Genomic DNA, 16437 nt, shown 5'->3' with positions numbered 1-16437 from the left:
AAGTATATACATACACCTTAATTCATGCCAGTTTTACCCAGATCAAATGGATGACTTCCAGCAGAATGGGAGAAAAGGTTGCCACTTATGTGTATGTGCATACTTTTGAAAATCTGGTTAAATGTGCATAAACCCAGACATCTGTGTGAACTAAAGATGTACATACAAGCATATAATTTTCCAAGGGTTATTTTCAAAGTGAAAATATTGCATAACTTTGATTTGAAAATTCAGCAAAACTCTCACTGAGAAAATTGTGGGCACCTATGTGCATACTTTTTACATAATGCACTTCTTGACGCTTATGGGTGTTAGTATTTAAATGGTTTTCACATAATAGATTTAATGAGCATCTTCACCCCACAATATTCGCATTATATCAGTTCACATAGAGGGGTGAATTTTATTAAAAAGGTGCTGATGCAAATATCTAGAAAGGTGTCTAGTTTACAAAGGAAACACATGCACATATGTGCCTTTATAAAACATGCACCCAAAACTAGCTCCAGTAATCACACATTTGTATCTGCTCTGAAGATGTAAATGTGTATATGCACTCTTTGCAAATACTCACATATTTTATAAAATTTGTACACACATCACAATTTCACCCAATTTCAATGCAAATTATCGCATATACTTTAACATAGGATGAGATTTTGGGGCCAAAAAATGGCCCCAAAATGGGGGTCTCGTCCTATATTTGAGTCATCACCCAGTGACCACCCGACACCCTCCCAGACTTGCTGCAGGCCAGGACAGGAGGGATCCCTCTTGTCTCCCATCCCAACCTATACTATTTTTTATCCCTCCCCCGCGTACATTTTCTCTGGTGGTCCAGTGGCGTATCCCACGCTGAGCCCCTCCTGCCACCTGGGCCAGCATGCGCAGGAGTGAGCTTTTGGAGTTCCCGCCCGGCCCGGCGCAGCTCTCTCAATGGCTGCCGCGAGAACCGTGAGTCCCAGGAGAACTTGTGGCAGCGTTTCAGTGAGTGGCGCAGGGTGGGGCGGAAGCTGCAAAAGCTCACTCCTGCATGTGCCGGCCCGGGTGCGCCACTGGCTTCTGACCACTGACATCGGCAGGAGGGGCTTGGTGCGAGATACACCGCTGGACCACCAGGGAAAAGGTGTACGCGGTGGAGGGGTAAAAAATAGTTAGTATGGGCTGGGATGGGAGACGGGAGGGATCCCTCCTGTCACGGCCTACCACACAATTAGAAGGGCAAGTTTTCCCTAGGGGAGCACCATCTTCTCTCACGGACAGGAAGCAGACCACTCTAGTCAAGGATAGTATATACTATATTGCTGTTATTTTCTTAATTTTGGAGAAAAAAAAACTTGAACCCATCTTATTGGGAGCAAAATAATTCTGTGACTTAAAGAACTTAAACAGGGTACAGGGGAAGAAGGTGGGACAGGGTGCAGAGCCTGGCAGGGAGGGGGGACAGGGTGCAGAGCCTGGCAGGGAGTGAGGGAGCTTGGTTCAGAGCCCGGCAGGTAAGGGGGCTGAGTTCAGAGCATGGTAGGGCAGGGAGGAAAGGGGGCTGGGTGCAGAGCCTGGCAGGGGAGGGTGTGAGGGAAGGGACACTGGGTGTAGATCCTGGCAGGGCAGGGCACTTGAATATTAAGCCCCTGTCTTATATTCGAGTCAACCATTTTTTCCTCTTTTCTGGGGGGAAAATGGGGGTCTCGACTTATATTTGGATCGACTTATATTTGAGTATATACGGTAAGCCCCCTAGAATGTCTACATACTGCAGGAATAGCATTACATATCATTTTGTTAGCAAGCCTAATTTTATAAGAGCCATTTTCCATATGTAAAACATGTTTTACATGCAGAAAATGCTTTATAAAATTACTTCCAGAATGTTTAACATTGAAAAAACCATTGCCTTTGATGTTCAACATGTTCAATATGTTAAAATGTATTATAATTTAAAGAAACTACAAAAGATCTTAAACATTTCTTTTAAAGTTCTGCAAGAAAAGACAGCTAAGGCATTCCATCATCTATTAAGTTTTTACAAAGATATAATGGTTCAGACCACAAATATGATTAAGATAACCTGTAGTCTAAGAAAGATAAACTGAAACCTTACAATTTATCTTTTAATATACTACAATTATTTTGTTTCTTGTACATTACATTTTTCTCATTAAACTTCAAAATCAGTTCTGCCTTTACTGTTATATCACAAGACTAAATTTCACCAACAGGACATACAAATACATTTTAAATTTCACCTGCGACTATAAATGACCAATCTACTGTAGAAAAATAACAGGTAATCTGATTACTTTCACAGAATGTCCCTCCTTAAATCTCACCCAATAAATCGGTCTCCTCATTTCTAAATGGAAAACAAAGCTGCCTTTTGATCATTTTTTTCCTAAAAGGTAATAGAGAAAATAAATGACGCTCCTATGTGAAAATAGTGATGCGAAGATTCAATGCAGAGCAAGAACGCATGCTGTTGAGTAAAGGGTATCAGCCCAAATCAATTGACCAAAATGACCACTAAAATATAGAACTATTTTATAAAAAATTTTAGAAAATATAAAGAAAATTGCAAATCTTAGGTAGCAAAATGAACTGCTCATCTCAATTTAAAATTCAAAGGGCAATGGAGTTTAATGCCTCAATCGGTATTTTGTCCATTTTCTTCCTATCCTATTCAATCTATGATCTAGTCCCTGTTGCTGTGACAGGTGCACTAGGGATAAATAGCAGCATTCTCCCATCTCCAGGATTAGACAGTATGAATCCATGATACAGAACACAAGCGTACTGCACGGACTTCATCAAGCATTTAGCATAAGGGATTGCAATTGATCAGAAATGACCAATCACTGGGAAGTCAGCCGTGCAGCTGCCTAACTAACCACTTTATCTTCTAGAATACATCTAATAAAAAAAAAAATACACAGCCATTTATTACTTCCGTCAGCTTTCTGTTAAAAATGTCAAACGTACAGTTCACTCCCACTTAAGGGCATCTTATTCTTTAAATTTCACAGTACAAGGAAATAGCAATACAGCTGGCTTTACATGCAATATATGCAAAGTACTATCCTTGATCAACATTCCAGTCGGAATGAAAATCCTCACCACTAATGCTACAATAAAAGATATGGTCTTTCTCTTTTCTAGGTGATTGTGCAGGATTTTATTTGTTTTAACAGCTGAGACTCCTCTATGAATATCGCAGCTGCTTTTAGCACTGACATTATCACCTAATCTGTCAAACCTCATTTGCTGAATGAAATTTTGTTAAATTTAATACTCACATGCTGTTGAAGAGCTCTCGATATGTTTCGTCACCTTTTCCTTCTGACATCAAGCTGTCCAATTTGTCAATTAGCTTTGCTTCTACCTGAAACGCATGCATAGAAATGCTGATTGCTCTTCACTACGATTTCTTTTGAAGGCAGTATGGTCAGTGCATGACTTCACGTCTCAGAATTGTAAGTTTTTTTGGTAGGTCATATCACCATCCGTCTTAAGCTTCTACCATCACTGAGAAATCTTTTCAGGACTAATTTAAAATAGAGCAATGTCTTTAAACTGCTGGCTCAGAGGTAACTGCTGTTCTTGCTGCTGCTACTGAAGCAGCTATTTATGGATTCAAACAAAAAAAGCGTGGAGCCCAGCCACTGTAGATTGCCTGAATTCTTCCTGCAGGGTTGCAGCTAGAACAAGTCACATTTCCTAAATCTCACTGTGAAACAAAAATGTGACAGCATATTCTATGTATCTGACCACTTGCGTAAGCCTTCTGTGATTCCTATGCAGTTTTTTTCATCACAGTTTTTCTGAGTGCCCAAGTGCCCACAGGTAATTGACCTTTTAGGGTTCTGATAAATACTTCTAGAAATACGGACAACAATAAAATAGTGGAAAAGAACCCATGTTCAGTCAAGAAAGGGGAAGGGAAAGGATTTTTGGATTTAGTTCACACCTTTTTCAGTAGTAGCTCAAGGTGAATTATGTTCAGGTATATTCCTGTCATCACAGGTCTTCCAATTTAATGGGCTCTTTTAAAAAGCTGCAGTAAGCACTAAGGCAAAAAATGGCTTATGTGGGGTGTGCTAAGGTATCCTGCAGTAATTTTGGAATCTGTGCACGCTACCCTGCACTAAAAAATAACATTAATTTTTTATTTTGCTTTGGAGATGGGTCTAGGGTAGAGTGGGCTGTTCTGTGCTAATCGGTTAATGCGTGGATATTACTACGTGCTAACCAATTAGCACAGGTTTAGCATATGAGCCCTTACCGCCTACATAATGGATGGTGGTAGAGGCGTGGAGGGGCATAATCGAAAGGGACGTCTAAGTCCGTTTACGTCCATATTGCAAGTCGTCCAAAGTTAAAAAGAGCCTAAGACATATTTTCAAAAGATACGTCCAACTTTTTTTTACTTTCGAAAATCGTCTAATTATACATCCTGCCGATCTGATCGTCCAAGCCACTAAATCGTCCATCTTTATACCACATTTCCATCCAACATTCCGTCCAAGTCCAAAACGCCTAGAACAAGCCCTGTTGGACGTGGGAGGGATCTGCAAAGTGATGGACTGCACACCCAGACATGGCACCTAAATAGTGGGGCATCTTATAGGGCACCGCTGTGAACTTCACAAAAAGGGTACCATGGCTTCTCCTCCCTACAGCTCCCTTATAGGTGACGGTGAGCCCCCCAAACCACCTCCAGATTCCCCTAGACCCCAGTAGCCCATATGACTGCAGGAGCCACTTATATGCCAGTAAAAAAGGGTTTTGTGAGTGTATAGGGCAGTGCACATGTTTCAGTATCAATGCAGTGATTACAGGGGCTTATGGGCATGGGTCCTCCTCTCTATGGGTCCCTAACCCACCCTCAAGATGACTTAAGCTGCCTCTGGGCTGGACGACTAGGCTTTCCTATGTCAGGTGGCCAGGTGATGATGGTCTGGAGGCTGAAATTTAAAGTTGTGAATAAAATTTTTATGGGGGGGGGGGTTGGTGATCACTGGGGTAGTGTGTGGGGTTATGTGTTTGCAGTGCTTATCTGGTGAGTTTAGGTGGGTTTTTGTGACTTAGACCATGTTTTACATGGTCTACGTCACAATGTCCAAGTTTCGTCTAAGCTCTGTTGTTAAACTTTGTTATACATGCTATACGACTAAGTCTAAGCTGGCTCACGTCCCGCCCAACTTCCGCCCTCAACACGCCTCCCGAAATGCCCCGTTTAGCTTTGGACGTTGAGCAGCACTATGAAGGCCTAGGTCATTTTTAAATACGTCCAAAACTCGGTTTTATTATCAGTGCTTGGACTTTTTGAGAAATGTTCGTCCAAGTGCCGACAGGCTGGTTTTTGGACGTTTTTCTCTTTCGATTATGAGCCCCTTAGGTAATAATTGGATTATTAAAAAGGAAAATAGAAAAATCGGCCATTTTAGTGCGCACTATTCCACGTGTTAAGGCCCTAATGTGCCTTTGTAAAAGGAGCCCTTAGTGTGCGGGAATAACTTATGTAAGGGCATGCTAAGGCCACTTTTAACCACTGTTTGGTTAAAAAGGCTCCTAAGTTTGTACCTGAAGCAATGGTGAATTAACCCTTCCCCTTTTAGGCTTTTTTTTTTTTTTTTTTTTAAATCGCTGGCTGCAGTGTTATTAGCTTTGATGCTCACAGTATTTCTATGAGCATTGGAGCTTTACAAAAGGGGGGAGTGACTTGCCTAAAATCACGAGTAGCTATAGTGGAATATGAATTGGTCTCTCCTAGTTCTCAGTTGTTCTAACCTTTAAGTTACTCCGCCATCTACAAAATAATAACATTCTTAAGCCATGGGTTTACATATGATGCCTAGAGCTCAAGATTATTACCACTTTGTACGTTGATTTACTCCTGTTTCTGGTTTAATGGAAATAAACAGAAATAAAAGAAACAAGCAATTTTCATTTCACTTGTTCAAGAAAAACATACCGCAGTTCTGGTAGAAAATTAAAATATGTGTGTAATTAATAATATGTGGAATTTCAAGACATGATTTCTTATCCGCTAGGTAGATTTAATAAGTGGTCTTCCACTGGCAGGTGATCACAGTTACTGATTTCTTAGAAACAAACAAACAAAAGAACATCTGCTGCCAATAAAATAAATGCTATTTTTTACACCTGAACACAAAAGGCTTATAAACCACTTTGGAACGTGATTCAGGACGCCTCAGCCCCACCACTCCACCGCTGCAATTAAATTTTAATATTGCACCGGGAAGGCTGTGTGGTGCCTCATCATCGGCAGTCCTTTTATAGTATATTTTATTCAATTTTAATTTTGCAAATGTCTTAATCAAAATGTCTGTATTAATACTGCATTTACTAAAAGTATAAATTATGACTTATCTCAGGCCGCCTTGGGAGCCAGACCCGACATGTTTCGCACTGCTTGAGTGCTGTTTCAAGGGTCTCCCGGGGCTGCCGCTGTCATCCGACTCCTGCTATAAATTTTTTCTTTTTTCTTTATAGCAGGAGTCGGATGACAGCGGCAGCCCCGGGAGACCCTTGAAACAGCACTCAAGCAGTGCGAAACATGTCGGGTCTGGCTCCCAAGGCGGCCTGAGATAAGTCATAATTTATACTTTTAGTAAATGCAGTATTAATACAGACATTTTGATTAAGACATTTGCAAAATTAAAATTGAATAAAATATACTATAAAAGGACTGCCGATGATGAGGCACCACACAGCCTTCCCGGTGCAATATTAAAATTTAATTGCAGCGGTGGAGTGGTGGGGCTGAGGCGTCCTGAATCACGTTCCAAAGTGGTTTATAAGCCTTTTGTGTTCAGGTGTAAAAAATAGTGTTGTTGGATTCAATTACACTGAACTTATAATCCTTTTGAAAATAAAGCCAGTGTCATCAATACTAGCTTGAAATAAAATAAATGCAACAGGATATCAAAAGTTATCAGAAATGCATACAACTTCCCAGAATTTTTTTAGTGGTTGCTCAGAAAATTACCAATACTGGAATTTTTAAAGTTCTTCCCCCAAAATTTCTTACAATAAAATTCTATAATATAGTACTATTTTCTCATACTTAATAACACATATACATATTGAATACTAGATCAACTTCTGTACCAGCTAGCTAAGCATCACTTTAACACCAGCTGGCTATGCATGCTTCCCAAAATTATAAGTCTCATTCCTTAATAACAGCCTATCTGTTCCACCTACACCACTCTAAAATGAATGAGATAGATTTGCATGCAAAGGGTCTCCAATATATTTAAATTTATGTCAAGCATATTCATTGTGGTAATCCTGAAAACCTGACTGACTAGGTGTGCCCCCAATATAGGGTTAAGAAGCACTGACAGCCTATAAAAAAACAAGTCAAGACAAATGCTGAACTATTACCATCTGCTTTTTTTCAAGAGCATTCTGTTTGATCTTTAGTAGGTCATTCATTTTTTCAGTGCATTGGTTTTCTAATTTTAACTGTGTAGTGATAAGCATAACACTAATAGTAGTGGTAACCATTAACTTTTTAAAAAATAAAGAGAATGACACAGTGACATAATTCATCACCGTTCCCGTCCCCGCAGATAACCGCAGAAAACAATCCTGTGTCATTCTTACGTGTCTATCTCAACCTCAGTCCTTCTACACCAGTGGTCTCAAACTCAAATCCTTTTCAGGGCCACATTTTGGATTTGTAGGTACTTGGCCAGCAGCATGCCTGATTTTAAGGCCAAATGGGATAGACACGTGGGATCTATTCACAGAGAAAGGTAGGAGAGGGTCATTGGGGTGGGCAGACTAGATGGGCCGTGGCCCTTATCTGCTGTCTATTTCTATGTTTCTATGTTTCTATGGGAGGGCCTCAGAAAAAAATAGTCAATGTCTTATTAAAGAAATGACAGTTTTCCATGAGGTAAAACTCTTTAAAGTTTACAAATCTTTCCTTTTGGCTAAGTCTTAATAATAATATTGTAATGTATAGCTAAAGAGACATATGATCAAGAAACTGTTTTATTTTACTTTTGTGATTATGATAAGCATACCGAGGGCCTCAAAATAGTACCTGGCGGACCGCATGTGGCCCCTGGGCCACGCGTTTGAGACCACTGTTCTACACCAACATTCTTCAATGCAAGGCTTAAGGGTCTGTGGTTGAGCCCATTCATACTCTTGATTCTTTCCTCTCTCCTTGAATAATGACATTGAGATGGTTTCCCGCGGTTATCCACGGGGACAGGAATGGTGATGAATTTTGTCACCATGTCATTCTCTATTGTGTACTCCAGCTTCAGGTGTGGGCTACTTTAGCATCCACCTGTCAGGTGACCTGTACTTTTCTCATGTGTTATAACTAATGTGACCATTAATTTTTTTCATCAAAACGGGACATCTTTTAATTTTCAGTCCCGCCCTAGCCCCACCCCTGCCTCCAATTTCTTCCATTCATTTTTCATGTACACACAATATCTTATTAATTCATAATGGTAACCATAAAATAAAATAAAAACACAAAGCACACTGTACGCAGAGAAAATGTTAATTATCATTTACAAGTTTCAGTTTTTTTTTCCAAGATGTCAAGACAGATGACTTTAAAATATGCAATGTCCCCTCAGTAACTATAGAAAAATAGACAAATATAGTGTAAAATATAGACAGCAGATATAAGTTCTCAAAACTGACACATTTTGATCACTAAATTGAAAATAAAATCATTTTTTCTACCTTTGTTGTCTGGTGATTTCATGAGCCTCTGGTTGGACTTCCTTCTGACTGTGCATCCAATCTTTCTTTCTTTCTTTAACATCCAACATTTCTTTCACAATCCAGCCCCATCCCATTTGGGTCCAGATCTCTCTCTCTTTTCCCTCTGTTACCCTCCCCAGATCTAGTGTCAGTTCTCCTTTGTACCTACCATCTTTGTTCCAGGTCTCCCTCTTTCTCCATCCTCTGTTATGATCTTCCATCTCTCTGTTCTTCCTCAGGGTCTCTCTCCCTCTGTCTGCACCTCCCATAGTCTAGCATCTGCCTCCTGTCTTTCCCTTTTGGTCCAGCCCTTTCTCTCTCTAGTCTTTCTTCTCTTACAACCCCACCTTTTCTCTGCCTCTCTCTCTCCTTCCTTCTTCTCTCTCTCCTTCCTATGTCCCCCTCACTGCCTTCCAGCCTTTGTACCACCCCTCCCCCGAAGCCAGCCAGCCAGCCATCCAGCCTGTCTCCCTCCCTCTCTGCTGCACCAAAGCCAGCCTGCCTGTCTGTCTGCCTCCCTCCAGCACCAAAGCCTGGTCAACCACCGATTCTTCTCACAACACCCACACACACACACACATCTGGTCCACCTCTGCCGCCCGCTACTGCTTTCTGCCTGCTGCCACAACTGCTGGAAAGGAAGGTCCAGGCGCCAGCCCACAAGCCTTCTCCCTGACATCAATTCTGACGTTGGAGAGGAAGTTCTGGGCCAGCCAGGCAGTGATTGGCTGGCCCAGAACTTTCTCTCTGATGTCAGAATTGACATTGGGGAGAAGGCTAGTGGGCCGGCGCCTGGACCTTCCTTTCCTGTAGTTGTGGCAGCGGGCGGGGAAGCAGGAAGAGAGCCCATTCTCCGTGATCGCCCGTCCCATTATCCCAATGCATACCTTCGGGATGCTGTTTCAGCATCCCGAAGCTGTGCGCGGGGACAACAGGACAGGGGATCTAAAAACCGGACTTTCCCATTCAAAACGGGACATATGGTCACATTAGTTATAACTGTACACAAGGATCCTTTTGCTAAGAGCACAATCAATCGAAATCTAATAGCAAATGCAGCAAAAGAAAGGTGCAAATAATTTTATAGAAAATGCATGCCCATAAATATCATCCTGCTGGTTCATAATTTCTGAAGCAGAATGGAGGTGGGTGGTTAAAAACGATCTAAGGCAGCATGGAAAAACTGAGTGGGAGCTGAAGGAATACTGTACAAGCTTTACAGTTTCTCTGGCTAAAAATTAAAAGCAGCAGCAATAGAATCAAGCACGTCCACATCTTTTCTTTACCTTTTCTCACAGAGGCATTATTTAAATTACAGAAAGACTAGGGGAAACTACCAATTATCCCTCAAGACTTACATGATCATTTGCATATTCTCAATTGTCTATTTTCAGCACCCTTTTCCTGTATTTTAACTATATAATTAGAAATGCACTGGATTCAGTCTATACAGAATACTGCAAGAGCCTATGCATACCTCTTTAGAAAGAAATTTCTTAAGCTGTCTTCTGCCTCTATTGTTTCTTCAAAACTTCCAATCCCAATCAGAACTTTCCACTGACCCAATATATGCCCATTGTCAAACTTCTTATATTTTATGACCATCAGTGAATTATTAACAGCGGTCTTATATGGGACTGCCAAAAAAAAATATAACCCCCTAATCCTTCTAGTACTCTGATGTCTGATTTGACAAGGAATCTCAAATTTAAAAGGCAATGAAAAGATGACCATGGCACTTCTCAGCATCTCTAGTCTTGGCTTGGTCAAACCCAGAGATCTAATTCAAGCAATAATTAGTGTTCCTACAAGGAAGCATATTGGACTCATGCTGAGGTCAATGGGCTCCTTTCCAAGCTGTCAATGATCTTACCATTGTCTGTAACACATGGATATACTAACCTTTAATCCTCTCTTTTCAGCTGTGAATTACTAAACACCAGGGCCCGGATGCACTAAAGTCACCATGCATCTAATGATCATCACTAAACCAGTTGAACTGGTTTAGCGACAATGTTATTTTGCTGACTGATATACTCAATGGCTCACTGCGCAATTTTCCATGCATCCTTTTCAGCCTCTGATTCTGCTATGCAAATGGACTCATTAGTATTAAAATGAGGTAATTAAAGCCAGCCCACCATGCAATGCCCTAAAATTGCATTGCAACACACAAAAAATTGTGATTAGTTCTACTGACCCAAAAAAATGACAGGTAACTGTGTTATCAATAGGTCTGCCATATTGCCCTAAAAAAAAAAGAAGCAGGAGGGATGCTCACTCCATCCTGCCTCAGAAGCCCTCACTCCTCCATGCGCCCGACCCCCACCCTAGTGAAGATCACAGCCACACAACCCCATGCTCTTGACCCCCCCAAGATCGCCACCACCCAACCCCTCCCCTCCCATTCCCAAACCTCCCTAGTGAAGATCATCAGTAGGAGGGATGCCTACTCCCTCCTGCCTTGATCACCCAGACTCTCTTCACACACCCCTATGATAATGGCACCCCTCCCCCAACAACTTAAAGATCAGCAAGAGGAATGCCCACTAGAGAATAACATAGGGACAAGTTTTTCCCCATCCCCACAGGAACTCAAGTTCCCCATCCCGTCGCTATTTTGTCGCTGTTCCTGTTCTTGCCCAATTCCTCTAAGCTCTGCCTTAACTGCACAAGCCTCGAACACTTATGATTTTAAAGTGTTTGAGGCTCGTGCAGATGAGGACAGAACTTTCAGGAACGGGACAGGGACACGAAAAGAACTCTCCAGAATGGGACAAGGAAAATGAGTTCCCACAGGGATGTGTAAAAAGTTGTCCCCGTGTCATTCTCTAATGCCCACTCACTCCTGCCCTGGCCACCTGGACAACCCCCATACCACTGACTGACCAAACCCTGGACTCCCCCACACCCCCTCATAGCCTTCACCAAAATCAATGCCCTCCCCCTTCTGACCCCTCCCACCATCATCCCCAAGAGAAGGTTCTGGTAGGCTGGGAGAATCAGATCAGAACCCCCCAGCTCAAGCACCCCCCCAAGCCCCCTTTGTACCTTGCAGAAAGCTGGCAAGAGGGAAGCCCACTCCCTCCTACCAACATGCCTGCCTCTTCAAAATGGTGGTCCTTCCCTTTCCTGGTGCATTCTGGGATGTACCAGGGAGAGGCCTGAGACTCTGAGTGGCCCAGATACTTAAGGCCCCTCCCGTAGGAGGCACTTGGGCCAATCAAAGCCTTAGGCCCCCTTCCAGGTGCATCCTGGGATGCACTGGGAGGGGTCTAAGACTCTGATTGGTTCAGATACCTAAGGCCTCTCCCATAGGAGAGGCTTAAGGTATCTGAACCAATTAGAGTGTTAGGCCACTCCTAGTGCTCAACTGTTTGGGCTTCTCCTGCTGGCTCTAAGCATGTGTGAAAGTTGCTTTTCCAACAACTAGTGGGGTGGGATTCCAGCTGACCTCCATGAAACTAATTTGCATGCAAAGTCGGCTGAACATTGTTCTCTGTTTTTAAATTTAAAAAAACCCGGCCCATAGTGACTTACATGGTCTTAATGACAATTTTTAGTGCATTCTGGCTCAGGATTGCAGTTTACTCTCAGTGAAAACAATTACTTCACATACCTGCTTGAAGTTCCCACTGCGCCTTTGCTCCCAGTCCATCATGTCATGGAATATAGGTATCATTACATTTCGTAGGTCTGGCTGCGGTATTAAGGTTACCTCTAAGAAAGGTCCAATAAGTGCTGGAATAAAGTGAAGTTTGTGCTCTCCTAAAAATCGAATAACAATTTGAGCAGCATTTATTAAAATCTATCAATTCAGAAAATATAGATCATTATGATTTATGAATACCACTTTTTCATCATGACAAATAGTAAACCATCTGACGGTATATTATGTAAGTTAGCCATGACAGATTGTAAACCGTTTGACTGGATATTATGTATGTTAACCTGTAACCCATTCTGAGCTTGTTGGGGAGAACAGAATAGTTTATTAAAATCTCTCTATAATGTCTGTCAATGAAATCATAGTGGTGTACAATAAAACCGATTTAAAAAGGAACGGAACTACATACATATTCCATATAGAATAGAACAGGAAGAAAATAGTTTCAGAGAAGAAAAGCCATTTCAAGCTAGACACTCAAATGAGAGATCTCAAGAAGGAACGGTCTTTCATGTATCAAACTATGAATTGGTTTGGTATAGGAGCTGGATTTATTCATATGATTCAAACTCTGTATAGTTTCCCTTCTGCTAGACTTTATATTAATAGTACACTTACAGAGAAATTTCCTTTAGAAAGAGGAGTTCAGCAGGGATGCCCTTTGTCTCCTCTGCTTTTTGATATAGTTTTAGAGCCTTTGTTATTGGCAATTCAACAGATGGAGGAGATACAGGGAATTCCATATGCAGGTCGAATGTATGAAGTTTCAACGTATGCAGATGACATCTTATTCCATTTAACCAATCCTGAACAGACTATTCCATCTTTGCTCAAGTTGATTGAAAATTTCAGAAAATTTTCTGGTTATAAAATTAATTGGAGCAAATCTGAGGTTTTTACATTAAATGTCCATTGTGTAAAGGGATTACTAGATCCATTCCCTTTCCTTTGGAAAGAAGATGGAATAAAATATTTAGGAATAATGATCCAAAGGGACCTGGAAGAAACTATGCTGGTAAATGAAAGATCATTGCTGATAAAGGTCCAGGAAATGTGCGAGCGATGGAACCCGTTACACCTTTCCTGGTGGGGGTGAGTTCAAACTGTTAAAATGATGATTGCATGTGTAATTTGCTATCCGATGAGTATAATACCTATATATTTTCAGGCATCTTTTTATAAAAAATTAAATAAAGTTTTATTAGACTTTATATGGTTGGGTAAGACACCCAGAATTTCTTTAACATCTTTACAAAAGTCTCAATCTATGGGAGGAATAAATTGTCCAAATTTCTATAGGGTATCATCAGGCTTATATATTGAGGCAGGGTATGTATGTATTGGATCCTCCCTGAACTCTTGGAGAATCTGCCGGATTGGCTTATTCTTGAGGGACAGCTTATGGTTCTGCTTCACCTTAAACATCTATTGAGCATTAGACTTCTGAGAATTTATAAAAATAATCAGATCTTCCATTCAACTTGGAAAGCATTAAGATTTTTAGATCTTTTATTGCCAGTCCCCACTAAGAAATTAAAATGTCAATCTTTGTGGTTAAATTTTAAAATTATGGTGGGGAGTTCAAAAATTATATGGAAACAGTAGCTACAGGCTGGAATTAGAACTTTGGATAATGATGGGCATAATAAGATATTTAAATTAGTTTGGGGTCCATTGACGTCTTTTGTAGATTTGTTATAGTTGTCCTTATCTTTATTTTCTGTTGTTTTGCACTCACACATTCCTGGGGGGGTATATCTTTTCTTTTGGTATTATTCCTGATGGTAATGTTGGATGGGGGAGGGAGTTTTATTTTTGAATAGATACTGATTGATTATAAGTGCTTATTTGATTATTATTATTTGTATGTAAATTGTATTACACTTTTTGTTGGCATTATAAACTAAATAAAAATTTAAAATACATAAAAAGAACTTTGGATGATGTAATTTTTCAAGATAAATTGACTTCTCTGCTTCAGTTGCATCAGTCATTTGATTTATCAAAGACTCAGGGCTCCTTTTACTAAGGTGCGCTAGCGTTTTTAGAGCTTGCTATATTGCCACGCACGCTAACCCCACGCTACGCGCCAAGAACTAACACCAGCTCAATGGTTGCGTAGCAATGCAGCACGTGCTAAGCGTGCGCTAAAACCGCTAATGCAGCATAGTAAAAGGAGCCCTCAATCTTTTAAATGGTTGCAATTGAAACAAACTATTCAAAAAGGGGTTCCTGAGTGGCGTACTCTTTCAAGTCAACAGAGTTTTCCCTTTTTATATTTTCAAGTGGACTTTCAAGGGCATCTGAGTATATGCCTAAAAAAATCTAGGACAAATCTCTGTGATATTTGGAGTATGGAAATACAACATAACATCCCTGTGTCTCATTGGTCTAGAATATGGAATCACAGAGTGAAGTGTACAGCCTCAGCTGCTATGAGGCAAACTTTGTACTTTTTACTGTATAGAATACTTTAGACTCCTTGAGATTACAAAAATTAGATAATACGCGCTCTAATAAATGCTGGCATTGTCAACTTGAACCAGGTACACTAGATCATCTATTATTTCATTGCCCACTGATCCAGGCTTTTTGGAAATTGATATGGAGCAAAATTATAACAATTCTTGGAGTTCCTATTTTATTATCATATGGGATTGTTTTATTTGGTACCTCAATAATGCCTAAAAGTCCACTTGATGATCATAAAGATAAACTTTTTTTTGTAATGTCTAGAGTTGGGTTACAGTTAATTACAAGAAACTGGAAGAATTTGGGATCATCTAAACTTCTCATTCTGGTGGGAGACACTGTGGCCCTGATTCTCTAAAAGTGCGTCCCGATTTTAGGCAGCTGTAGACGTCCTACAGCTGTCTAATCAGCCAATCGGGATGCACGTTTTTAAAAAAAAAAATGCTCCCCAGGCAGGCCTGAAGGCGCCTCCGGGAGCCTAGGGAGACCCGCAAGATGCCTAAGCTCGTCTAAGGGCCAATCAGACCTTAGACTTAGTAGGGATGGGCAGACCCGCTATTCCTAAGGCCTGATTGGTCCAGGCTTCTAGAGCCTGGGCCAATCAGGCCTTAGGCTTCGGCGGGATGGGGCGGGCCCGCCTCATTTCGACGAGGCGTGCCTGCTTGCTCGACGTGCAAGACCCATCTGTAAGAACAGGTTTGGTGGAGTGGGGGTTGTTAGCGCCGGGGGGGGGGTGCGTCTTCGGGCAGGAGGGATTGGGCACCCTCCTGCCAGCGACCGATATTGTCGGGGGGGGGGGGGGCGATCGGTAGTGTCGGGGGGGGGGGGGGGGCGGTCGGTAGTGTCGGGTAGGGGGGTGCGTCTTCGGGCAGGAGGGTTTGGGCACCCTCCTGCCAGTGATCGGTCAGGGGGCCACGGCCTGCTATACTTATAGCGGCAGAGAGATCCCTTGCCGCGATAAGTGTAACGGGCCGTGTCTAATCTAACCCGCATCTGTAACATGGATGCCGGTTACAGAATCGGGGTTTAGTTTAGGCTGATTCTGAATAGGACACCTCTCCCGGGCGTCCTATACAGAATCAGGGCCTAGGTGTCTTGCGGGCCTCGCCTTCAATATAGGCGGCCTGCCTGGGGAGCATTTTTTTTTAAAAAACGTGCATCCCGATTGGCTGATTAGACAGCTGTAGGACGCCTACAGCTGCCTAAAATCGGGACGCACTTTTAGAGAATCAGGGCCTGTGTCTATATTATCGGTATGAAAGAATGCTGGCAGAACAGAAAGGTGAATCCAGTTTATTTAAAGATATCTGGAGCCCATTGGATTCATTTGTTAGAGATCATTAGAGCTTAGGATGGCTTCATATTATTTTATCTATTATTTTGATACTCTTCATGCACATCCAGGATAGGTTAGGGAGGGAGGGTTAGGGGTGTTTCATAAATTTGACAGTATTAAATGCTGTTTGTTGATTTTCTTAAGATGTTTGTTTTCACTTTGTATAAATTGTTTGTATAAAACTAATAAACAGTTATAAAATAAA

The 16437-nt window shown here is 41.5% G+C and overlaps 1 protein-coding gene across 5 annotated transcripts in view; it reads right to left on the bottom strand.

Moving 5' to 3' along the window:
- The window catches only part of DOCK4 (dedicator of cytokinesis 4), a 650492-nt gene that overhangs the window by 184817 nt on the left and 449238 nt on the right, over positions 1-16437 (bottom strand). For all 5 annotated transcript variants that reach the window (XM_033958349.1, XM_033958350.1, XM_033958353.1 and 2 more), the window contains 2 exons: positions 12377-12525; positions 3291-3376 (listed from right to left, as the gene is read on the bottom strand). In XM_033958349.1, coding sequence (XP_033814240.1) covers positions 3291-3376; positions 12377-12525 — 235 coding nt within the window. The remainder of the gene's footprint in view (positions 1-3290; positions 3377-12376; positions 12526-16437) is intronic.

Source organism: Geotrypetes seraphini, chromosome 9 (assembly GCF_902459505.1).
Source record: "Geotrypetes seraphini chromosome 9, aGeoSer1.1, whole genome shotgun sequence".
Classification (NCBI taxonomy): Eukaryota; Metazoa; Chordata; class Amphibia; order Gymnophiona; family Dermophiidae; genus Geotrypetes; species Geotrypetes seraphini.
This window is presented reverse-complemented; position numbering and strand designations above follow the sequence as displayed.